This window comes from Triticum aestivum, chromosome 3A (assembly GCF_018294505.1).
Source record: "Triticum aestivum cultivar Chinese Spring chromosome 3A, IWGSC CS RefSeq v2.1, whole genome shotgun sequence".
NCBI lineage: Eukaryota > Viridiplantae > Streptophyta > Magnoliopsida > Poales > Poaceae > Triticum > Triticum aestivum.
In genome coordinates, this window is record NC_057800.1 from 469340928 (window position 1) to 469368710 (window position 27783).

The following is a 27783-nucleotide window of genomic DNA, read 5'->3' on the forward strand; positions in this document are numbered from 1 at the left end:
TCTGGCACCCCAAAAATTCTAAAATAAATTGCTGGACGTGAGGAATTTATCTATTAATCATCTGCAAAAAGAATTAACTAAATAACACTCTTAGAATAAAAATTACAGCAGTTCTCGTGAGTGCTAAAGTTTCTGTTTTTTACAGCAAGTTCAACAAGACTTTCCCCAAGTCTTCCCAACGGTTCTACTTGGCACAAACACTAATTAAACACAAAAAACACAACCAAAACAGAGGCTAAATAAATAAATTATTAAATAACAGCAAGGAATAATATTGGGTTGTCTCCCAACAAGTGCTTTTCTTTAAAGCCTTATAGCTAGGCATAATATTTCAATGATGCTCACATGAAAGACAAGAATTGAAGCACAAAGAGAGCATCATAAAACACGTGACAAACACATCTAAGTCTAAAATACTTCCTATGCATAGGCATCTTATAGGCAAACAAATTATCAAGGCAAGCAAAAACTAGCATATGCAAGGAAGCGGAAAGAAACAATAGCAATCTCAACATAACGAGAGGTAATTTAGTAACATGAAAATTTCTACCACCATATTTTCCTCTCTCATAATAATTATATGTAGGATCATAATAAAATTCAACAAAATAGCTATCACATAAAATATTTTCAACACGATCCACATGCATGCAAAGTTGACACTCTTCCAAAATAGTGGGATTAACATTAACTAAAGTCATGAGTTTTCCAAAGCCACTTTTAATATTATTGCAAACATTATAATCAATCTCATATTCATCATGGGGTTTAAATAAATTTTCAAGATCAAAAGAAGAATCACCCCAATCATGATCATTGCAACAAGTAGAGGACATAGCAAAACTAGCATCCCCAAGCTTAGGGTTTTGCATATTATTAGCACAATTGACATCAAGAGAATTTATAATAAAATCACTGCAATCATGCTTTTTATTCAAAGATCTATCGTGAAGCACTTCATCACAATTTTTAGATTTACGGATTTCAGGCAAAAGCTTATAAAGATAATCTAGTGCATCCAAATCACTAGGAATTGGTTCATCATAATTGGATCTCTTAAAAAGATTGGCAAGCGGATGAGGATCCATAGATCTTAGGTTCTCTGTTTACTAATAAATAAACAACTATTCCAACCATACGAGCAAACAAGAAACGGGCAAAGAGAGGCAAATAGAGAGGGTGAATAAAACGGCAAGGGTGAAGTGGGGGAGAGGAAAACGAGAGGCAAATGGCAAATAATGTAATGCGAGAGATAGGGATTGTGATGGGTACTTGGTATGTTGACTTTTGCGTAGACTCCACGGCAATGGTGCCAGAAATCCTTCTTGCTACCTCTTGAGCTTGCGTTGGATTTCCCCGAAGAGGAAGGGATGATGCAGCATAGTAGCGCAAGTATTTCCCTCAGTTTTTGAGAACCAAGGTATCAATCCAGTAGGAGGCCATGCTCAAGTCCCTCGTACCTGCACAAAACGATAGCTACTCGCAACCAACGCGATTAGGGGTTGTCAATCCCTTCACGGTCACTTACGAGAGTGAGATCAGATAGATATAATATTTTTGGTATTTTTGGTATAGAGATGCAAAGTAAAAAAGTAAAGGCAAAGTAAAAAAGCAAAGCAAGATTAAAGTGATGGAGATTGATATGATGAGAATAGACCCGGGGGCCATAGTTTCACTAGTGGATTCTCTCAAGAGCATAAGTATTCTAGGGTGGGTGAACAAATTACTGTTGAGCAATTGACAGAATTGAGCATAGTTATGAGAATATCTAGGCATGATCATGTATATAGGCATCACGTCCGTGACAAATAGACCGAAATGATTCTGCACCTACTACTATTACTCCACTCATCGACTGCTATCCAGCATGCATCTAGAGTATTAAGTTAAAAACAGAATAACGCCTTAAGCAAGATGACATGATGTAGAGAGATAAATTCATGCAATATGAAATAAACCCCATCTTGTTATCCTCGATGGCAACGATGCAATACGTGCCTTGCTGCCCCTTCTGTCACTGGGAAAGGACACCGCAAGATCGAACCCAAAGCTAAGCACTTCTCCCATGGCAAGAACTACCAATCTAGTTGGCCAAACCAAACGGATAATTTGAAGAGACTTGCAAAGATAACCAATCATACATAAAAGAATTCAGAGAAGATTCAAATATTATTCATAGATAGACTTGATCATAAACCCACAATTCATCGGTCTCAACAAACACACCGCAAAAAGAAGATTACATCGAATAGATCTCCACGAGAGAGGGGGAGAACTTTGTATTGAGATCCAAAAAGAGAGAAGAAGCCATCTAGCTACTAACTATGGACCCGAAGGTCTGAGGTAAACTACTCACACTTCATCGGAGAGGCTATGATGATGTAGAAGCCCTCCGTGATGACGGCCCTCTCCGGCGGAGCTCCGGAACAGGCCCCAAGATGGGATCTCGTGGATACAGAAAGTTACGGCGGTGGAATTAGGTTTTTGGCTCCTGTTTTGATCGTTTGGGGGTACGTAGGTATATATAGGAGGGAGGAGTACTTCGGTGGAGCACCGAGGGGCCCACGAGGCAGGGGGCGCGCCCCCACCCTCGTGACCGCCTCTCTGATGCCTTGGCGTAGGGTCCAAGTCTCCTGGATCACGTTCGGTGTGAAAATCACGTTCCCCGAAGGTTTCATTCCGTTTGGACTCCGTTTGATATTCTGTTTCTCTGAAATACTGAAATAGGCAAAAAAAACAGCAATTCTGGGTTGGGCCTCCGGTTAATAGGTTAGTCCCAAAAATAATATAAAAGTGGAAAATAAAGCCCAATATAGTCCAAAACAGTAGATAATATAGCATGGAGCAATCAAAAATTATAGATACGTTGGAGACGTATCACCTATCCACTCCTCCTCTTCCTCCTAAACCCCCGCCTCCTCTACCACCCCCTCTACTAGCTCCTCTTGCCCCACCCGAACCCTGACCCGCAGCCGACCAACCCCTTCCACGGCCTCCACCGCCTCCTGACATGACTGGCTCATTTTCCCAATGCAACCAGTCCCCCCAATCACAATCAGCTGGGTCATGGATCCCATCACCACACTCCTCAACCACGTGACCCATGCAGCGACAAAAGTAACAGAAATCCGGCAGTTTCTCATAGGTGACTGGGTATCTTTTCATCTCCTTGAGCGTTATATGCACGAACCTCACCAAAGGTTTCTGCACATTCACAAATACTCTCACGTTTAAGTGACTTGAGGGATTGATCCTCCCCTCGTTAACTACCACAGTAAATGGCGGCCCACCCAGCTTCTTGGCAACTTTCTCAGCTAGCTCCCTCTTCCTTGTTAGACCATCCGACAGCACTTTGATCCTCGCCCAGATGGGATACATGTCTAGTGCATATTCAGAAACATTAGTGAAACCATCATACTCCACAATGAGCACCGGATCGCTCCTAAATTGCCAAGGGCCTCCCTCCATGACACGCTTCCAATCTCTAAGGCAGTGGCACTGCGCCAAGAACAGATTCGGCCCCTTGATATTAAAAGTAACTCCTTGGGCACAAGCCCATGCGTTCCTCATAGAATTCAGTAACGCCGCATGGCTAAACAGCCTCATAATATGAACCCTAAACAAGCACAGCCATCAAACCTCCTTAATCAACTCCTCTACCTCCCCAGACAGATCAAGATCATCATCTTCCTCGCCTTTCAAGACGTCTTCCAGCGCTGGATCATGACCAAATTGATCCCATCCATGGTCTTCCTCCTCCCGATCTACATCTTCCACCTCATCCCTGGCGATCTCTGTAGAACCATCCCCAGTCGTACCGGCGGATGCCCTGGCCTCCTTACGCTGACCCCCATCACCTACCTCTCCTCCCCCAAACCCTACACCTACTTGCTCGTCCTGCTTACCGCCCCCGTCAACCTTGGCCTCCCGATCCGGCATGCAACACCTCATTCTTGATCCCGAGGAGATTGGCATGTGAGACGCCCGTCACGATCGCTAACCCAAACGATAGATTAGTTGGGTGGACTCCGACGCCGCCGTCGGAGGAAAAGGTGGACTCTAGGGAAACCCTAGAGGCAATTTTTTATGTTTATCACTTCAAAAGTAAACATGTGTGGCCAGTGGCCGCACAACTATACCATCCAGTTTGAATATTCTGCGGTTAGTTTGATATAATAATGTAGTTTAGCTAGGGCTCAATCCAACCTAACCAGCAAACACACATTATTTTATTCTCAGCACTTTCACGTGTTCCTTAAAAAACTCTAGCGATAGAGCCTAACCATTACCATCTCAATTAATTTGGCCCCGTTCGTGGGTCGTGGCCTCAATGCAGACCACCATGCATGCACTGTCCAGAGTGGCCCAGTGTTACAGCGATTTTGCATGGTCGTGTCACCCATTAATAGTGTTTGCCGCATCCGCTGTGATCAGAAATTAGAGCAACTCGAGCACGGTGATTAATTTCGTCTTTCGCCGACCATTTGGGTTGTTGTGAACAAAAGTAATGGTCCAACGGGCTGACCATTTCTAAAATGCGTCCGCTTGGCATCTGTGCAGACTCATTTTCAGTACAAATTTGAGCTCGGAATGCGTTGGCACGAACGCGCCGCGCGTACCCTCGGTGTCCGCCCTGTCCCCACATGACAGCCGGTCAACTACCTCTGGCATCTTTATTAACGCCGACCGTCGACCGGGGGCCACACATCAGCGACAACGGGTGACCTTTTTTAATCCGAGCATGCGGGGGAGGGGGACGTCCTCATCCTCTTCCAGACGCCCGTCACATCTAGCCACCCGCTGCCCCCCATCGGCGACAACCCTAGCCACCATAGGTTTCCTCTCCGACAAAAACAAGGGCAAGGCCCCCGATGGCCCTTCGCGCACGCACCCCCGCCCCGCCTGTCTCGGCAGCGGGTTAGCGTCCCAGTGCACCAGGCGAAGTGGCACTGGGAGCACCACATCCGCCTACCCCCGACGTCACGTTGCCACATGACTGGCACTTGGATTCGAAGAGGATCCCAGTGCCGGTGGTGCCGCGGTCGGCCTTTGTGGCCAGCATTAATGTTTACTTAACGTTTTTTTATTTTCAAGATATTTGCGGTATTTTTTTCACGCGACCTCAAAAATGGGTCTGACCAGCGTTGGGCGCAAGAGCCGACCCAAACGCGAAAGCGGACATGGGTGTCCACCGAGCCGAACCAAATGGACAAAACGCAGACAAAATCGTCGTCCGTTTGGGTCGACCGGTTGGAGTTGCTCTTACACTCAACCGTTAGGGCATCTCCAATGCATATCCGCAAATAGCTTAGGTAAATGTTTGTTTTTATGTTCAGACGTGGTTTGTGGACATGATGCAGGAGAGAGTCATTCATTGTTGTTCACAAAGTATCCGGTTGGGAGGAGAGAAAGCAGGTGAGGACCATGCATGTAGTGGGATATTATGATGTGGTGTCTAGTTGGAAGAGAGAGGAGAGGAGACCATGCATGTGCGGAGAGAGAAGAGAGAAGGACCACACGGGGGCTTTGGTTGGTAAGTGGATGTCCGCACTCTGATATAGCTTCTTATGTTTGTCTCCATTTTGCTGGAAAAACCGCTTCACAGAGTGATGCAAGATCTCGTTGGATTGCAAAAGTGAACAAAAACGTCCGATTGAACATATACCGGAATTTTGAGGGTCTCCCTTGGAGATACCCGTACCCTGCAACAAAAAATACTCAGCGTGCTAATGTATCAAAAAGGATTTCGCCCCGCTTTATATAAAAAGCAACAACCGACATCCGAAACCAATACAAAAACAACACCCCACACCACACTCACACACACCCAAGGTTAGATACATAGGTGCCAAAGGGCTACAACAAGAACATGTCGACCGACTCGAAGTAGACTACTAGAGAATCGCATCCTCCTGGTGTGGCGCTTGCACGGGTGATGTCTACTACACAACCTTTTTCTTGTAGACGTTGTTGGGCCTCCAAGTGCAGAGATTTGTAGGACAGTAGCAAATTTCCCTCAAGTGGATGACCTAAGGTTTATCAATCCATGGGAGGCGTAGGATGAAGAAGGTCTCTCTCAAACAACCCTGCAACCAAATAACAAAGAGTCTCTTGTGTCCCCAACACACCCAATACAATGGTAAATTGTATAGGTGCACTAGTTCGGCGAAGAGATGGTGATACAAGTGCAATATGGATAGTAGATAATGATTTTTGTAATCTGAAATTATAAAAACAGCAAGGTAACTAATGATAAAAGTGAGCGTAAACGGTATTGAAATGCTAGGAAACAAGGCCAAGGGTTCATACTTTCACTAGTGCAAGTTCTCTCAACAATAATAACATAATTGGATCATATAAATATCCCTCAACATGCAACAGAGAGTCACTCCAAAGTCACTAATAGCGGAGAATAAAGGAAGAGATTATGGTAGGGTACGAAACCACCTCAAAGTTATCTTTTCTGATCGATCTATTCAAGAGTCCGTAGTAAAATAACATGAAGCTATTCTTTCCGTTCAATCTATGCTAGAGTTCGTACTAGAATAACACCTTAAGACACAAATCAACCAAAACCCTAAGGTCACCAAGATACTCCAATGTCACCTCAAGTATCTGTGGGTATGATTATACGATATGCATCACACAATCTCAGATTCATCTATTCAAACCAACACAAAGAACTTCAAAGAGTGCCCCAAAGATTCTACCAGAGAGTCAAGACGAAAACGTGTGCCAACCCCTATGCATAGTTTCATGGGCGGAATCCGCAAGTTGATCACCAAAACATACATCAATTGGATCAATAGAATACCCCATTGTCACCACGGGTATCCCATGCAAGACATACATCAAGAGTTCTCAAATCCTTAAAGAATCAATTCGATAAGATAACTTCAAAGGGAAAACTTAATCCATTACAAGAGAGTGGAGGGGGAGAAACATCATAAGATCCAACTATAATAGCAAAGCTCGTGATACATCAAGATCGTACCACCTCAAGAACACGAGAGAGAGAGAGAGAGAGAGAGAGAGAGAGAGATCAAACACATAGCTACTGGTACATACCCTCAGCCCTGAGGGTGAACTGCTCCCTCCTCGTCATGGAGAGCGCCGGGATGATGAAGATGGCCACCGGTGCGGGTCCCCCCCCTCCGGTAGGGTGCCGGAGCAGGTCTAGATTGGTTTTCGGTGGCTACGGAGGCTTCTGGCGGCGGAACTCTCGATCTATTCTGCTCCTTGAAGTTTTTAGGGTATATGGGTATATATAGGAGGAAGAAGTACGTCGGTGGATCTCCGGGCTGTCCACGAGGCAGGGGGCACGCCCAAGGGGTGTGGGCGCGCCCCCACCCTCTTGGGGAGCCCGGGACTCTTCTGGTCCATCTCCAATACTCTGTGGGCTTATTCTGGTCCAAAAATAAGTTCCGTGAAGTTTCAGGTGAATTGGACTCCATTTGATTTTCCTTTTTTGCGATAATCTAAAACAAGGAAAAAACAGAAACTGGCACTGGGCTCTGGGTTAATAGGTTAGTCCCAAAAATAATATAAAAGTGCATAATAAAGCTCATAAACATCCAAAACAGATAATACAATAGCATGGAACAATCAAAAATTATAGATACGTTGGAGACGTATCAGCATCCCCAAGCTTAATTCCTGCTCATCCTCGGGTAGGTAAATGATAAAAACATAATTTTTGATGTGGAATGCTACCTAACATATTTCTCTAAGTAATTCTCTTCACTTTGGCATGAATGTTCAGATCCATAGGATTGAAGACAAAAGTTTAATATTGACATAAAAATAATAATACTTCAAGCATACTAACTAAGCAATCATGTCTTCTCAAAATAACATGGCCAAAGAAAGTTCATCCCTACAAAATCATACAGTGTAGTCATGCTCCATTTTTTTCACACAAGAATGCTCTCATCATGCACAACCTCGATGACAAGCCAAGCAATTATTTCATACTTTAGTAATCTCAAACTTTTTTCAACTTTCACGCAATACATGAGCGTGAGCCATGGATATAGCACTATGGGTGAAATAGAATATAATGAGGGGGTTGTGTAGAGAAGACAAAATGGAGGAAGTCTCACATCGACGCGGCTAATCAATGGGCTAGGGAGATGCCCATCAATTGATGTCAATGCAAGGAGTAGGGATTGCCATGCAACGGATGCACTAGAGCTATAAATGTATGAAAGCTCAACAAAAGAAATTAAGTGGGTGTGCTTCCAACTTGCTTGCTCACGAATACCTAGGGCACTTGAGGAGGCCCATTGTTGGAATATACAAGCCAAGTTCTATAATGAAAATTTCCCACTAGTATATGAAAGTGACAAAACAAGAGACTCTCTATCATGAAGATCATGGTTCTACTTTGAAGCACAAGTATGGAAAAAAGGATAGTAGCATTGTCCCTTTTTTTATTTGGCCTTTCCTTTTTTTATTTGGCCTTTCTTTTTTTGGCCTTTTTTTGGGGACAATGCTCTATGAATGATGATCATCACACTTCTATTTATTTACAACTCAATGATTAGAACTCGATACTAGAACAAAGTATGACTCTATATGAATGCCTCCGGCGGTATACCGAGATAGCAGTGAATCAAGAGTGACATGTATGAAAAATTATGAACGGTGGCTTTGCCACAAATACGATGTCGATGCTACCTCTAGAGCACTGCGTTGGTTTTCCCTTGAAGAGGAAAGGGTGATGCAGCAGAGCAGTGTAAGTATTTCCCTCGGTTTTTGAGAACCAAGGTATCAATCCAGTAGGAGGCCACACACGAGTCCCTCGCACCTACACAAAAAATAAACTCCTCGCAACCAACGCGATAAAGGGGTTGTCAATCCCTTCATGGTCACCTACGAGAGTGAGATCTGAAAGATATGATAAGATAATATTTTTGGTATTTTTATGATCAAGAGAAATAAAGATGCAAGTAAAATAAATGGCAAAGGAAATACCTAAGTATTGGACGATTAATATGATGGAAAGTAGACCCGGGGGCCATAGGTTTCACTAGAGGCTTCTCTTGAGAGCATAAGCATTACGGTGGGTGAACAAATTACTGTTGAGCAATTGACAGAATTGAGCATAGTTATGAGAATATCTAGGTATGATCATGTATATAGGCATCACATCCATGACAAGTAGACCGACTCCTGTCTGCATCTAGAGTATTAAGTTCAAGAGAACAGAGTAACGCTTTAAGAAAGATGGCATGATGTAGAGGGATAAATTCATGCAATATGATATAAACCCCATCTTGTTATCCTCGATGGCAACAATACAATACGTGCCTTGCTTCCCCTACTGTCACTAGGAAAGCACACCGCAAGATTGAACCCAAAGCTAAGCACTTCTCTCATTGCAAGAAAGATCAATCTAGTAGGCCAAACCAAACTGATAATTCGAAGAGACTTGCAAAGATAACCAATCATACATAAAAGAATTCAGAGAAGATTCAAATATTGTTCATAGATAAACTTGATCATAAACCCACAATTCATCGGTCTCAACAAACACACCGCAAAAGAAAATTACATCGAATAGATCTCCACAAGAGAGGGAGAGAACTTTGTATTGAGATCCAAAAAGAGAGAAGAATCCATCTAGCTAATAACTATGGACCCGTAGGTCTGAAGTAAACTACTCACACTTCATCGGAGAGGCTATGGTGTTGATGTAGAAGCCCTCCGTGATCGATACCCCCTCCGGCGGAGCTCCGGAAAAGGCCCCAAGATGGGATCTCATGGATACAGAAAGTTACGGCGGTGGAATTAGGGTTTTGGCTCCGTATCTAGTAGTTTGGTGGTACGTAGGTATATATAGGAGGAAGGAGTACGTCGGTGGAGCAACATGGGCCCCACAAGGGTGGAGGGCGCGCCCGGGGGGGTAGGCGCGCCCCCTACCTCATGCCTTCTTGGTTGATTGCTTGACGTAGGGCCCAAGTCCTCTGGATCATGTTCGTTCCAAAAATCATGTTCCCGAAGGTTTCATTCTGTTTGGACTCCGTTTGATATTCTGTTTCTGCAAAACCCTAAAATAGGCAAAAAACAGCAATTTTGGGCTGGGCCTCCGGTTAATAGGTTAGTCCCAAAAATAATATAAAAGTGTATAATAAAGCCCAATAATGTCCAAAACAGGATATAATATAGCATGGAACAATAAAAAATTATAGATATGTTGGAGACGTATCAAGCATCCCCGAGCTTAATTCATGCTCGTCCTGGAGTAGGTAAATGATAAAAACAGAATTTTTGATGTGGAATGCTACTTGGCATAATTTCAATGCAAATCTTCTTAATTGTGATATGAATATTCAGATTCAAAAGATTCAAGACAACAGTTTATATTGACATAAAAATAATAATACTTCAAGCATACTAACAAAGCAATTATGTCTTCTCAAAATATCATGGCCAAAGAAAGTTATCCCTACAAAATCATATAGTCTGGCTATGCTCCATCTTCACCACACAAAGTATTCAAATCATGCACAACCCCGATGACAAGCCAAGCAATTGTTTCATAATTTTGGTGTTCTCAAACTTTTTCAATCTTCACGCAATACATGAGCGTGAGCCATGGGCATAGCACTATAGGTGGAATAGAATGGTGGTTGTGGAGAAGACAAAAAGGGAGAAGATAGTCTCACATCAACTAGGCGTATCAACGGGCTATGGAGATGCCCATCAATAGATATCATGTGAGTGAGTAGGGATTGCCATGCAACGGATGCACTAGAGCTATAAGTATATGAAAGCTCAACAAAAAGAAACTAAGTGGGTGTGCATCCAACTTGCTTGCTCACGAAGACCTAGGGCATTTTGAGGAAGCCCATTGTTGGAATATACAAGCCAAGTTCTATAATGAAAAATTCCCACTAGTATACGAAAGTGATAGCATAAGAGACTCTCTGTCATGAAGATCATGGTGCTACTTTGTAGCAAAAGTGTGGAAAAAAGAATAGTAGTATTGCCCCTTTTTGTTTATTTATTCTTTTTTGGGCATTTTTTATTTGGCCTTTTTTGGGACAATACTCTATGAATGATGATCATCACACTTCTATTTATTTACAACTCAATGATTACAACTCGATACTAGAACAAAGTATGACTCTATATGAATACCTCCGGCGGTGTACCGGGATAGCAATGATGCATGAGTGACTTATATGGAAGAATTATGAACAGAACGGTGGAAAGTAGCATGGCAATATATCTCGGAATGGCTATGGAAATGCCATGATAGGTAGGTATGGTGGCTGTTTTGAGGAACGTATATGGTGGGTTTATGATACCGGCGAAAGGTGCGCGGTATTAGAGAGGCTAGCAATGGTGGAAGGGTGAGAGTGCGTATAATCCATGAACTCAACATTAGTCATAAAGAACTCACATACTTATTGCAAAAATCTATTAGTTATCGAAGCAAAGTACTACGCGCATTCTCCTAGGGGGATAGATTGGTAGGAAAAGACCATCGCTCGTCCCCGACCGCCACTCATAAGGAGGAAAATCAATAAATACATCATGCTCCGACTTCTTAACATAATGGTTCACCATGCGTGCATGCTATGGGAATCACAAACTTCAACACAAGCATTTCTCAAATTCACAGCTACTCAACTAGCACGACTCTAATATCACCATCTCCATATCTCAAAACAATTATCAAGTTTCAAACTTCTCATAGTATTCAACACACTCATAAGAAAATTTTATTATTAATCTTGAATGCCTAACATAATTAAAGCAAATTACCATGCTGTTTTGTAGGACTCTCAAAATAATCTAAGTGAAGCATGAGGGAACAAAAGTTTCTATAAAATAAATCCACCATCGTGCTCTAAAAGATATAAGTGAAGCACTAGAGCGAAAATATATAACTCAAAAGATATAAGTGGAGCACATAGAGTATTCTAATAATTTCTGAACCATGAGTGTATCTCTCAAAAAGGTGTGTGTAGCAATGATGATTGTGGAAAACTAACAAATAAAGACTCAAATAATACAAGACGCTCCAAGCAAAACACATATCGTGTGGTAAATAAAAATATAGCTCCAAGTAAAGTTACCGATAGAAGTAGACGAAAGAGGGGATGCCTTCCGGGGCATCCCCAAGCTTTGGACTTTATGTGTCCTTAGATTATCTTGGGGGTGCCATGGGCATCCCCAAGCTTAGGCTCTTGCCACTCCTTGTTCCATAATCCATCAAATCTTTACCCAAAACTTGAAAACTTCACAACACAAAACTTAAAGTAGATAATCTCGTGAGCTCCGTTAGCGAAAGAAAACAAAACACCACTTCAAGGTACTGTAATGAACTCATTCTTTATTTATATTGGTGTTATACCTACTGTATTCCAACTTCTCTATGGTTTATAAACTATTTTACTAGCCATAGATTCATTAAAATAAGCAAACAACACACGAAAAACAGAATCTGTAAAAAACAGAACAGTCTGTAGTAATCTATAGCTAACGCAAGGTCTGGAACCCCAAAAATTCTAAAATAAATTGCTGGACGTGAGGAATTTATCTATTAATCATCTGAATAAATAATTAACTAAATAGAACTTTCCAAATAAAAATGGCAGCAGTTCTCGTGAGCGCTAAATTTCTCTTTTTTACAGCAAGATTAAAAAGACTTTTCCCAAGTCTTCCCAATGGTTCTACTTGGCACAAACACTAATTTAGACACAAAAAACACAAACAAAACAGAGGCTAGATAAATTATTTATTACTAAACAGGAGCAAAAAGCAAGGAATGAAAATAAAATTTGGTTGCCTCCCAGTAAGCGCTATCGTTTAACGCCCCTAGCTAGGCATAAAAGCGAAGATAGATCTATGTATTGCCATCTTTGGTTTTAGGGAAGAAAAGAGAAAACTTGCTATCTATGGAATTAATATTTCTATTTTGATAAAACACATGGCTATTAATGGTAGAAGAAAGATTAAGTACCTTACGGAAATTTGTATCTAAGCTAGCCTTCATCTTTTTGATAGATTCGTTTTGGTAAGAGAGCAAAAGAGATGTAGATTCAACTTTCTCATTCATGGGGTGCCCAAATATGGTTTTCATCTTTTCATAAGTGTCTACGGCATCCCCTTCAAGAAAACCTTATTCAAATATAGAATCTAGGACATGCTTAAAAGAAGAAGGTAGGGCAACATAAAAGCTTTTTAAGTAAATTTTAATTTGGTATTGAGGCACATAGCTAGCCCTGATCCTTAGTAGTCTATCCCAAGCATCTTTCAAAGATTCATCAAGTAAATAACTAAAAGTTCCGGAATCATCTTCATCAAAATTATTAAGATTCTCATTGATAACTCCGGTAGGTCTTTCCATAGCATCTTTATTTATGAGTTTAGCGAGAATAGAAGGATTGTCCAAAGTACTAAAACTCGGGAGAGAACTCCCAACCCTTTTTGATTCCGACATAGCGGAAGAAAGGTGAGCGGAAAAGAGAAGGCGAATAAAACGGCAAGGGTGAAGTGGGGAAGAGGAAAACGAGAGGCAAATGGCAAATAATGTAATGCGGGAGATAAGGGTTTGTGATGGATACTTGGTATGTTGACTTTTGCGTAGACTCCCCGACAACGGCGCCAGAAATCCTTCTTGCTACCTCTTGAGCACTGCGTTGGTTTTCCCTTGAAGAGGAAAGGGTGATGCAGCAGAGCAGCGTAAGTATTTCCCTCAGTTTTTGAGAACTAAGGTATCAATCCAGTAGGAGGCCATGCACAAGTCCCTCGCACCTACACAAACAAATAAACTCCTCGCAACCAACACAATAAAGGGGTTGTCAATCCCTTCACGGTCACCTATGAGAGTGAGATCTGATAGATATGATAAGATAATATTTTTGGTATTTTTATGATAAAGAGAAATAAAGATGCAAGTAAAATAAATGGCAAAGGAAATAACTAATTATTGGAAGATTAATATGATGGAAAATAGATCCGGGGGCCATAGGTTTCACTAGAGGCTTCTCTCGAGAGCATAAGTATTACGATGGGTGAACAAATTACTGTTGAGCAATTGACAGAATTGAGCATAGTTATGAGAATATCTAGGTATGATCATGTATATAGGAATCACATCCAAGACAAGTAGACCGACTCCTGCCTGCATCTACTACTATTACTCCACACATCGACCGCTATCCAGCATGCATCTAGAGTATTAAGTTCAAGAGAACAGAGTAACACTTTAAGCAAGATGACATGATGTAGAGGGATAAACACATGCAATATGATATAAACCCCATCTCGTTATCCTCGATGGCAACAATACAATACGTGCATTGCTTCCCCTACTATCACTGGGAAAGGACACTGCAAGATTGAACCCAAAGCTAAGCACTTCTCCCATTGCAAGAAAGATCAATCTAGTAGGCCAAACCAAACTGATAATTCGAAGAGACTTGCAAAGATAACCAATCATACATAAAAGAATTCAGATAAGATTCAAATATTGTTCATAGATAAACTTGATCATAAACCCACAGTTCATCGGTCTCAACAAACACACCGCAAAAGAAGATTACATCGAATAGATCTCCACAAGAGAGGGGGAGAACTTTGTATTGAGATCCAAAAAGAGAGAAGAAGCCATCTAGCTAATAACTATGGACCCGTAGGTCTGAAGTAAACTACTCACACTTCATCGGAGAGGCTATGGTGTTGATGTAGAAGCCCTCCGTTATCGATACCCCCTCCGGCGGAGCTCCGCAAAAGGCCCCAAGATGGGATCTCGTGGATACAGAAAGTTACGGCGGTGGAATTAGGGTTTTCGCTCCGTATTTGATAGTTTGGGGGTACATAGGTATATATAGGAGGAAGAAGTACGTCGGTGGAGCAACATGGGCCCCATGAGGGTGGAGGGTGCGCCTGGGGGGGGGGGGGTAGGCGCGCCTCCTACCTTGTGCCTTCCTGGTTGATTGCTTGATGTAGGGTCCAAGTCCTCTGGATCATGTTCGTTCCAAAAATCACGTTCCCGAAGGTTTCATTCCGTTTGGACTCCGTTTGATATTCTTTTTTCTGCGAAACCCTAAAATAGGCAAAAAAACTTCAATTCTGGGCTGGGCCTCCGGTTAATAGGTTAGTCCCAAAAATAATATAAAAGTGTATAATAAAGCCTAATAATGTCCAAAATAGGATATAATATAGCATGGAACAATCAAAAATTATAGATGCATTGGAGATGTATCAGTCGACTACATGATTATGCAAGACACTATGACAATGATGAAGTGTGTCATAATAAACGGAATAGTGGAAAGTTGCATGGCAATATATCTCGGAATGGCTGTGGAAATGCCATAATAGGTAGGTATGGTGACTGTTTTGAGGAAGATATAAGGAGGTTTATGTGTGATAGAGCGTATCATATCACGGGGTTTGGATGCACCAGCGAAGTTTGCACCAACTCTCAAGGTGAGAAAGAGCAATGCACGGTACCGAAGAGGCTAGCAATGATGAAAGGGTGAGAGTGCGTATAATCCATGGACTCAACATTAGTCATAAAGAACTCACATACTTATTGCAAAAACCTACAAGTCATAAAAAAACCAAGCATTACGCGCATGCTCGTAGGAGGATAGATTGGTAGGAAAAGACCATCGCTCGTCCCCGACCGCCACTCATAAGGAAGACAATCAAATAACACCTCATGTTTCAAATTTGTTACACAACGTTTACCATATGTGCATGCTACGGGACTTGCAAACTTCAACACAAGTATTTCTCAAATTCACAGCTACTCAACTAGCACAAATTTAATATCACTTTCTCCATATCTCAAAACAATTATCAAGTATCAAACTTCTCTTAGTATTCAATGCACTATATATGAAAGTTTTTATTATATCCCTCTTGGATGCCCATCATATTAGGACTAGTTTCATAACCAAAGCAAACTACCATGTTGTTCTAAAGACTCTCAAGATAATATAAGTGAAGCACGAGAGTTCATATATTTCTTCAAAATAAAACCACCACCGTGCTCTAAAAAGATATAAGTGAAGTACTAGAGCAAATGACAAACTACTCCGAAAGATATAAGTGAAGATCAATGAGTAGTCGAATAATTATGCAACTATGTGAAGACTCTCTAACATTTAAGAAGTTCAGATCTTGGTATTTTATTCAAACAGCAAGCAAAGCAAAATAAAATAAAATGACGCTCCAAGCAAAACACATATCATGTGGTGAATAAAAATATAGCTCCAAGTAAAGTTACCGATGAACGAAGACGAAAGAGGGGATGCCATCCGGGGCATCCCCAAGCTTAGGCTCTTGGTTGTCCTTGAATATTACCTTGGGGTGCCTTGGGCATTCCTAAGCTCGGGCTCTTGCCACTCCTTATTCCATAGTCCATCGAATCTTTACCCAAAACTTGAAAACTTCACAACACAAAACTTAACAGAAAACTCGTAAGCTTCGTTAGTATAAGAAAATAAATCACCACTTAGGTACTGTTGTGAACTCATTCTTTATTTTTATTGGTGTAATATCTAATGTATTCCAACTTTACTGTGGTTCATAAACTCTATTACTAGCCATAGATGCATCAAAATAAGCAAACAACACATAGAAAACAGAATCTGTCAAAAACAGAACAGTCTGTAGTAATCTGGATCAAACGTATACTTCTAGAACTCATAAAATTCTCAAATAAATTGCCGGACGTGAGGAATGTATCTATTAATCATCTTCAAAAAGAATTAACTAAATAACACTCTCCAATAGAAAATGGCAGCACATCTCGTGAGCACTAAAGTTTCTGTTTTTTTACAACAACATCACAAAGACTTCACCCAAGTCTTCCCAAAGGTACTACTTGGCTCAAACACTAATTAAAACATAAAACCACATCTAAACAGAGGATAGATGAATTATTTATTACTAAACAGTTGCAAAAATCCAAGAACAAAAATAAAATTGGGTTGCCTCCCAACAAGCACTATCGTTTAACGCCCCTAGCTAGGCATGATGATTTCAATGATGCTCACATAAAAGATAAGAATTGAAACATAAAGAGAGCATCATGAAGAATATTACTAGCACATTTAAGTCTAACCCATTTCCTATGCATTGGGATTTTGTGATCAAACAACTTATAGGAACAATAATCAACTAGCATAGGAAGGCAAAACAAGCATAACTTCAAAATTTTCAACACATAGAGAGGAAACTTGGTATTATTGCAATTCCTACAAGCATATATTCCTCCCTCATAATAATTTTCAGTAGCATCATGAATGAATTCAACAATATAACCAGCACCTAAAGCATTCTTTTCATGATCTACAAGCATAGGAAATTTACTACTCTCTACATAAGCAAAATTCTTCTCAATTGGAATAGTAGGAGTATCATAAGAGACTCGAATGCTACAAATTATTTCCACATTAAAAGAGTAACATTAATAAAAAGGGTAATCATAATCATGACAAGTTTAATAAATATAATCATCACTACCTTTAATAGCATATGTATCATCACAATAATTATCATAAGTAGCAACTTTGTTCTCATCATAATCGATTGAAACCTCTTCCAAGATAGTGGAATCATCACTAAATAAAGTCATGACCTCTCCAAATCCACTTGCATAATTATCATAATAAGATTCAAAATCCTCCAAAATAGTGGGATCATTACTTTCTAAAGTTGATACTCTTCCAAACCCACTTTCATCAATATAATCATCATAAGTAGGAGGCATGCTATCATCATTATAAATTTGCATATCAAAACTTGAGAGACTAAAAATATCATATTCAGTAAAAGTAGCATCCCCATGCTTGGGACTTTTCATATCATAAGCATAATCAATCTCATCATTAATAGTATGGATAGCACCAATAGTATAGCAATTATCATCATCACAAGGAGTAATAGGAGCAACATTATTTGGGAGAGATACCTTTTTACCTTTGCTTCTCCGTCTTTTCTTTTTCTTCTTCACATCATGTGTGGGTTTAACCCTCTTTTTTGAGCTCCTTGTTGATGAGATTGGTTGAATAGAAGGCTCCTCCTCGTTACCTGATTCATCATAAGAAATAATAGAAGGATATTGGGAAGTCTCTTCCCTTTCATTAGTATTCTCTTCATCTTCTATTTCTTTTCTTTTCTTTATGTAATTGGCAATATAAGGATTTTCAATACAATTCACCGCACAATACATATAAATTTCTTCTAGATCAAGATCAAGAAGTTTATCACTGGCAAATACTGGAAGATAGTTAGTTATATGTTTCATTTCTTCATTACCCATAAGCAAACTAAGTTCATTATGATGTGCAAGGGAAATCAAGTCATCACAATTTTTGGAAATGATTAGATTATGAAACAATTTGCATCGGATGGTTAAATGACCACGTTCATTACAAAGTTCACAAGTACGGCTAACAAAATTTAAATTTTCAACACAAACATCTAGCCTTTATTGCAACCATTTAGTTTCTAAGTACTTGTGCCTCTTGCAAAATCTATCTTCCCTAATTGGTGTGTACGTGCAAACTCTATGCACTCCACAAAAATTGACATGCTTATAAGAGACATTCTCATCATGACTAATGCAATCATCATTAGTACTGTGGATATTCAAAGAGTTCATACTAATAACATTGCAATCATGCTCATCATTCAAAGATTTAGTGCCAAACATTTTAATGCATTCTTCTTCTAACACTTTGGCACAATTTTCCTTTCCATCATACTCATGAAAGATATTAAAAAGATGAAGTGTATGAGGCAAACTCAATTCCATTTTTTTGTAGTTTTCTTTTATAAACTAAACTAGTGCTAAAACAAGAAACAAAAAGATTCGATTGCAAGGTCTAAAGATATACCTTCAAGCACTCACCTCCCCGGCAACGTCGCCAGAAAAGAGCTTGATGTCTACTACACAACCTTCTTCTTGTAGACGTTGTTGGGCCTCCAAGTGCAGAGGTTTGTAGGACAGTAGCAAATTTCCCTCAAGTGGATGACCTAAGGTTTATCAATCCGTGGGAGGCGTTGGATGAAGATGGTCTCTCTCAAACAACCTTGCAACCAAATAACAAAGAGTCTCTTGTGTCCCCAACACACCCAATACAATGGTAAATTGTATAGGTGCACTAGTTCGGCGAAGAGATGGTGATACAAGTGCAATATGGATAGTAGATAATGGTTTTTGTAATCTGAAAATATAAAAAACAGCAAGGTAACTAATGATAAAAGTGAGCGTAAACGGTATTGCAATGCTAGGAAACAAGGCCTAGGGTTCATACTTTCACTAGTGTAAGTTCTCTCAACAATAATAACATAATTGGATTATATAAATATTCCTCAACATGCAATAGAGAGTCACTCCAAATTCACTAATAGCGGAGAACAAACGAAGAGATTATGGTAGGGTACAAAACCACCTCAAAGTTATCCTTTCTGATCGATCTATTCAAGAGTCCGTAGTAAAATAACATGAAGCTATTCTTTCCGTTCAATCTATCATAGAGTTCGTACTAGAATAACACCTTAAGACACAAATCAACCAAAACCCTAATGTCACCTAGATACTCCAATGTCACCTCAAGTATCCGTGGGTATGATTATACGATATGCATCACACAATCTCAGATTCATCTATTCAAACCAACACAAAGAACTTCAAAGAGTGCCCCAAAGATTCTATCGGAGAGTCAAGACGAAAACATGCGCCAACCCCTATGCATAGGTTCATGGGCGGAACCCGCAAGTTGATCACCGAAACATACATCAAGTGGATCAATAGAATACCCCATTGTCACCACGGGTATCCCACGCAAGACATACATCAAGTGTTCTCAAATCCTTAAAGACTCAATCATATAAGATAACTTCAAAGGGAAAACTTAATCCATTACAAGAGATTAGAGGGGGAGAAACATCATAGATCCAACTATAATAGCAAAGCTCGCGATACATCAAGATCGTACCACCTCAAGAACACGAGAGAGAGAGAGAGAGAGAGGTCAAACACATAGCTACTGGTACATACCCTTAGCCCCGAGGGTGAACTACTCCCTCCTCGTCATGGAGAGCGTCGGGATGATGAAGATGGCCACCGGTGAGGGTTCCCCCCTCTGGCAGGGTGCCGGAACAGGTCTAGATTGGTTTTCGGTGGCTACGGAGGCTTCTGGCGGTGGAACTCTCGATCTATTCCGCTCCCCGAAGTTTTTAGGGTATATGGGTATATATAGGAGGAAGAAGTACGTCGATGGATCTCCGGGCTGTCCACGAGGTAGGGGGCGCGCCTAGGGGGTGGGCATGCCCCCCACCCTCGTGGGCAGCCCGGGACTCTCCTGGTCCATCTCCGATACTCCGTGGGCTTCTTCTGGTCCAAAAATAAGTTCTGTGAAGTTTCAGGTCAATTGGACTCCATTTGATTTTCCTTTTCTGTGATACTCTAAAACAAGGAAAAAAATAGAAATTGGCACTGGGCTCTGGGTTAATAGGTTAGTCCCAAAAATAATATAAATGTGCATAATAAAGCCCATAAACATCCAAAAAAGATAATATAATAGCATGGAACAATAAAAAATTATAGATACGTTGGAGACATATCAACGGGGTGCAGCGGCGTTCCTCCCAGGAGCAGACGGCAGGGTCGCGTCCTCCTGGCGGCTGCGTGAAGGGCTATGGGCGGCGGCGGCTGCCCTCGTGCGCCCAGATCCAGATCTCGGCTGGGTCAGGTGGCGAGTGGGGCTTCGTCGGCGGGGTCTGGGCGCGTGGCAGCGGCGCCTAGGCCGGTGATGGTCGGCTGCGGGAGGATCTGGTGGTATGTGCTGCCAGTTCTGGTACCTATTCCCGACGGTGGTGGACCAGGGTGTTGGCGGAGGCCTCCAGGGCTAAAGCATGGGGTGAGCTGCGACGACATATTGGCGGCTCACAGTGATGTGCGGGCCATGCGCAGTAGCGGCTGGGCATGCTTCGGCACCTGCTCGTCTGTGGGCGGTCCTTGTGGATGCTTCTAGATCTCTCCCATGGTTGCAAGTGGTGTCCGGTTTGGATTCTCGCGCCGTTGAGCAGGTGACAGGTTGGGCTAGGTGCAGATCCAGGCAGGGACACCAGTTGGGCATCAGGGGTAATGTTGGAAGAGGGGTGGAGAGATGGGTGGCGCGGGTGCGGTCAGGCCACCCTTCACCGGCAGGGGTGTCGGACATTAACGTAGTCCACCCTGCCCGACCTCTTCTTCGACCTGATTGCTCCCTGATCGATTTGGTCTTTCCGGTCGCTGGCGGCTCTGTCAGCGGTCGGAGCATGCCGATCGATCATCACTCACAGTCATGGAGGATCTTTGGGGCATCTTGTTTTTCTTGGGCGGCGTCCTGGGTGGTGGAACCCGCGGTGCTTCTTGTTAGGAAAGCAACTTAACTTTATGGAAGGCCCGAGGAAATAAACATAGACTAATCAATACTCTTAGACAAATACTAATACTCCTTAACACCCCCCCCCCTCAAATTGCAAAGCGTATGCAATAGCAGTGCATTTGAAGAAGTGTAATGCTAAAAAATGATATGCCAAATCCGTGTCTTGAGAGTGTCGTCGTAGCATGAAGAGTCTTCAAAACCTGTCGAGTCGTCAAAGGGGATAACGAAGAGATGGCACATCAGAGAAAGACACCACATCAATAGAAGATACAAGAGAAGTATCAAGAGAAGATGGGTTGTCAAAAGAAGATGGCACATCAAGAGAAGAAGCATTGCTTAAAGAATCATGGCCCATGAAAACCGACGGCAAAAGAAGCTCGGCAGCAAGAGAATGGGTTTAGATCAACAATGCAAAAAGAGACCACAAAAATCCTATAGAGAGGACAATGACCAGAAAAAGGCTGACGGACAAAAGTTTGATGGACTAGCGTGACCCAGTAACAACAGGAAGAAGCTAGCATGTAGGCAATCACGTGGGTCAAGAGGAGCACACGCAGGCAGAGAGCAGAGCTGGACGAGGCGACTCCAATTTGGCCTACAACGCGGTTACCGATCGGGCGCACTGGTGTAAGAGCAACTCTAGCAGACCCCGCATCCCGCCCCGACCCGTAAAATAACAGCCAAAATGCGGGTCGGGGTGGAAAAACCAGCCCGATTAGACCCCGCATCCCGCCCCGACCCACAAAAACTTTTAGGGGGCGCGGCAAAACCCCGAGCCCAACCCGGGAAAACACACGTTTCCCCCTCGCGGCTGCGGTGCCCTACATATAAGCGGAATCGGTTGGTGACGGGGGACATTTCATCCCGCGCTTTCTTCCACCAACCACCCCTCCTCTCCTCCCTCGCGCCGCCGCCCAAGATTCCAGCGAAAGCAGCCGGCAGGAGCACGGCGGAAGGCCGCCACGGGCACGAGGCCTCCCCTCCCTTCCCCCCTGCGTCGGCGGGCCGCCGGATTTTGCAGATCTGTGGCACGTCATCGCGGGCCGCCGGTTGCTGCCCCAAGCGATGCAGTGGTTGGGAGCCTCTCCCGTAGCCTAGGGAAAGGCGCATCGCCGCATGAAGGTACTGCTTCGCCCGCCCGCCGTCGCCGAAGGTTTGCGGGCATGGATTCATCCGGCCGTCCACCGGGCTCGGCGCCCGCGCAGCGTCTTGTGGCTTGCCGATGCCACTCATAGAGTGCGACGACTGCACGCGGAAAGTGCTGCGGCTCACTTCGGGCACGCCGAAGCACCCCAGATGGGTGTTCTTCAAATGCGAAAACGACGGGGTACATACACTTGTGGTAGCTCATTTTGATAGCTCATTATTTGGTTCAATTGCGGTAGCTCATTTTGAACATGCTCACTCATGTGTGTAGGAAGATGGATGCTCATTTTGGTTTTGGGAGGGCGAATACATTGATTTGTTGATAGAAAGAAACATAATAGACGTTCACGCACTCCTTAGAAGAATCGAAGGCAATGATGCGGCTGCATGTGCAACTAGAGGGGAAGCAACGTCTACTTCTTTCGACCAAAGATGAAGAAAGAAGAATGCAAAATAAAGAATCCGCGGATCAACAATGAATGCATGGAGAAGATATTAGTCCAACTAGTGGGAGCAGTTATGAAAGTTAGAAATCTTCTAAAATGCGTACTTGTGGTTCTTGTTTTCTTTGGTCTTGCTATTCTAGCAAAGATTTGGTGATGTCTTATCTATCCAATATAGTTGAAAAAGCAAAGAAATGCATTATGTTGGATCAAATTAAGGTGTAAATTTAGATTTTCCGGGTCGGGACGAGCTGCGCCAGATCAGACCCCGCAAAACCGACCCGTAAAAAGGCACATTCCGTGAATATCTTTTTTACGGGTCCGTTATGCGGGGTCTGCATCTGCGGCCGTCCGCACCGGCCCGCAAAAGCGGTTTTGCGCGAACTGCAAATGAGTTTTGCGGGCCGGCGGGATGCGGGGTCTGCTAGAGTTGCTCTAAGAGGAGCACACGCGGGCAGAGAGCAGAGCTGGATGAGGCGACTCCAATTTGGCCTGCAACGCGGTTATCAATCGGGCGCACTGGTGTGAACGTGGTATGTCACATCTAAATTGATGTCTACTTTGTTTTTGTTTATTTTTCCTAGTTTTTTTTGTTGCTACATTATATACTTGTGGAAACTTAAATATGACATCCTTAAAAAAGATCTATATGTGAATTAGACAAACTGAAAAAAAATCTAGTGGATCATAAAAACGAGTTGCAGCGTCTGGAGATCTAAACCTAGACTCTAATGCCATGCTAGAAAAGCAACTTAACTTTATTAAAAGCTCAAAGAACATATATACATTACACATGACTTGATGTGCAAGGAAATAAACATAGACTAATAAAGACTTCTAAACCAATACAAATACTCCTTAACACTTCTAGGCTGAGCTTGCAACTCAGGTGCGGGCGGCTAGTGGCCATGGCCGAGTGGGTGGTGTGGTGGCTATCGTCTCAATGTTCTACACCGGTAGGCAGCTGTGTTCTTGCCTGACCCACTAAGTCAAAGCCGGAGTTTACGTGCCGGGGTGAAAACCCTGTCTGGTTTGGCCAGACACAGCCACACAGGTGCCCCCATCTTCCTAAAGCCTCTGTTGTGGTTGCTCGGTCCCTTTGTCGCCTTTTCGATGAAAATCTGATATTTCAATCGGATGATGATGATGTTGTTGTGTCGTGTCCTTTCTAAAGGCGTCATCTTAAAGCGCTTGGTTTCGTGGAGCCTCAACTTCATCTCTTCGCGATATTTTTATCGGAGGGCGCCGGCGGCTGTGTAGTGATGCTTTTCTCTCAACGTGCTAATGTCAGGGTACTGGTTTTCTTAATAATTTGCGCAGAGGGGACCCGATGTTCCTGGAACCATACTGGATGCGGCACGCGGAGGCCAGCGCCGTGGTGGTCTCCGGATGGCACCGCATGAGCTACAGAGCCACCGACGGTCTCTTCCAGTCCGTCGAGCTCGAGCGCTGCATCAGGCGGCTGCACAGGGCCGTCGGCAACGCCGTCGCCGACGACAAGCAAATCGTCTTCGCCACCGGCTCCATGCAGCTGATCAACGCGCTGGTGTACGCCCTGTCCCCAGACAGCAACTCCGGCTCGACGGCCAACGTGGTCGCCACCACGCCGTACTACCCGGTCAGTGCTGTTATTTTATGTGTGCCTTTTTCTAGATTATTAGCCACGGATCGATCTAATCTACTCTGTTTGTTGATTTGATACATCATGCAGGCTTACAGAACGCAGATCGTGTTGTTCGACAGCCGGGAGTACAAATGGGCCGGGAACACCTCCATGTGGGCGAAAGCGTCGGGGAACTCCACCACCAAGGAGGACGTCATCGAGTTCGTGACGTCGCCGAACAACCCCGACGCCCTGCTCCACCAGCCCGTCGTCGTCGGCTCGTCGGCGATCCTCGACCACGCCTACTTCTGGCCGCACTTCACGCACATCCCCGCGCCCTCCGACGCGGACGTCATGCTCTTCACCACCTCCAAGCTCTCCGGCCATGCCAGCAGTCGATTCGGGTACGCACACGCACCCACGCGGAAAACAATAGACATACTGCACACACATATAATGTGTTGCACTGCGCAGGTGGGCGCTGATAAGGGACGAGAAGGTGGCCAAGAGGGTCAATGACTACATTATGCAGAACACCATGGGCGCGTCCCGCGACACCCAGCTCCGGATGCTTGCCATCTTCAAGACCATACTGGCCAACCTGCACGGCAAGGAGGACATCTTCGCCTTCGGGCACGACGTGATGACGGCCAAATGGCGCAAGCTTAGCGCCGTCGTGTCGCACTCCCGCCGGATCTCGCTGCAGAACATCCCTCCCCAGTACTGCACCTACTTCGACAAGATCAGGGAGCCATCCCCAGGTGACGCATCGACTTGCTGAAACACGTTCAGATTTTGAAACTATGGTTGATGTTTGATTCGGTTGGCATGCAGCTTATGCGTGGGTCAAGTGTGAGAGGGAGGAAGACAGTGACTGCTCCGACGTGCTGCTCAAGGCCAAGATAATCACACGGTCCGGCGTCTGGAACGATGCCAGCAGCCGGTACACGAGGATAAGCCTCATCAAGTCCCAGGACGACTTCGACCTGCTCCTCGACAGGATCACAGAATTTGTCGATGCCGAGCTCACCGCTGCTGGTTCCAACTCCATGTGATGTCCCGTGTTAATATACAGAAACGGGTCAAGGAAATGTGAGCATACAGAAGGTATGTATTTGGTTAGGACGGGTACCAAAAGTGCGACGTCCAGAGGTCAGCTACGTGTTGGTTGTGTCCCAGACTCCCAGGCTAGGTGATGATCGAGGAGCACGCGTTGTGACTGGACACTGAACATTACTCGAATGATCAGCTATGCGTTGATTGTTCTCACCGTGTGTTACTTATTAGACAAGAAAAATGTTTCCATGCTGTATTGAGTGGAGGATTAAGGAGCACATGCAAAGCTCAGAAACTGGTACATTAATGCTAGTTTGTCCGAGTCATAATTTTCTTTTCTTTTTTGTGTGGGAACTCAGGGAGTTTTTATTGAATAGTGATGCTCAGATAGTGATGATGAAAAAACCTCTAGTGTTTATGATACCCTGGAAAGAGCTAAGTTATACTTTCTCCGTCCATAATATAATAGTGTTTTTTTTACACGGGAGTAGCATTCAGTCGGTAAAATCCTCAAAGTTGTGTTCAGGTTTGAGCTAGCTAAAAAAAGGGGAGGACAAAGGGTCAGTTATGTCAGGAATCTTCTGGAATTGCATGAGTTTGGGGCGTCCTGAAGCTGGTTGTAATGGGGAGTATCATATACTAGTATCATGCATATGCGAAATTGCTGAGAGCACACGGCGACCACCTTCATCGGAATCTGCCCCACTCATTTTGCATCGGGATTCCAACCACTATATTAGTCAGGTTGTATTCCATGATTCACACATCATGTATGTCCCTCTAAATATTTCCATATAAATCTCAACAGCTATAATGACCTGACTAGTGGCAGAGAAGCAGACCCATCATCTCCAACGATCACTCCCCAACCACCCGTCAAAACTTAAACGCCACCCGTTGTTCCTATTTGTAAAAGTGGGAAAAATATATTATTTCAACCTAAAACTTGCCTTAAAGTAAATGCTGGGTTTCATGATTGTTACCATTGTTCGGGAATTCGGTAACTGGTAACTGCTCGGTCGACTACTCATTAGCGATTAATCGGTTAATCAGCCATTTAACTATATTAATCGGCTACACATGAGAATATATTGGCAACATGTAACTAGTTTTTCACGTATTGTACATCATATAATCCAATGCTCACATGTACGTATTATACATTTATACTAAAATATGAGAAAACAGCCCCACAATAGGTAGAATTGTTACATGGACGGTTTGGTCATGATGCATCCAAACCGAAAGGCAACAAACCTGCAGAATTGATGATAGAAGATAGATATGCATTTGTATATGCTCTAAACTTGTCAAGATAAATGAGTAAACGACAGCCATACATGTGACAACAAGCAGCCACACATGAGACATGATAAGATAAATTAAAATGACAGCCACACAACTTGGCAATATGCAGCCACACATAACAAGCTAAATAGCAGCCACACATGTGAACATGGAAAAATTCACCACAAGGTTCAACAAAAATAGCATAACAGGTATTATGTAATAAGGTTCATAGACCACAAACACTCAAATAGTTACCTGACCCATCACCGATTAATCGGTTTGACAACCAGTTAATCGTCTGACAACTGATTAAATGCCAGTTAATCGGCTTGACCATTTAATGAACCGAGTATGTGCTATTCGCCTCAGTTAGGCACTGAGTAGCGATTAAATGGGCATTTAAATGGTAACTCGGTCGAGTTCTTGAACAATGATTGTTACTATTTTCAATTAGTAAATTTATATTTTCAAGGTGGTACTATTTCCTCGTTTCATGTTACAAATTCCATGGTATTACTTATTTCTAGGAAAACCAAGATTTTATGATACTTAGTTAGAAAACAGAGATAATTATAACGATATTATATGTTGTTTTTCATCTCTGATGAAAAACCAAGAACTTCACGATAATAATGCCAGTAAATTTTGTTATATTAATCTCCATATTATCCTCTTCTAAAATAAGTGAGAATTTGATGATACTAACTTTGGAGACGAAAGGCATAAAAGTATAATTAACCATCATAGTTTTATCAATATAGTAAATGCCTGACACGCACGGGAGACAATTCAACCTCTTTGGCAATCAATGCTTGACATGGGACCCCACGGTAAT

At 42.9% G+C, this 27783-nt stretch overlaps 1 protein-coding gene across 1 annotated transcript in view; it reads left to right on the forward strand.

Moving 5' to 3' along the window:
- Positions 1–26138, forward strand: part of LOC123061698 (tryptophan aminotransferase-related protein 3) — a 36903-nt gene extending 10765 nt beyond the window's left edge. The window contains exons 2-5 of the mRNA XM_044484907.1: positions 24320–24617; positions 24711–25006; positions 25077–25363; positions 25437–26138. Coding sequence (XP_044340842.1) covers positions 24320–24617; positions 24711–25006; positions 25077–25363; positions 25437–25657 — 1102 coding nt within the window. The 3' untranslated portion in view covers positions 25658–26138. The remainder of the gene's footprint in view (positions 1–24319; positions 24618–24710; positions 25007–25076; positions 25364–25436) is intronic.
- The last annotated feature ends 1645 nt before the right edge of the window (positions 26139–27783 follow it).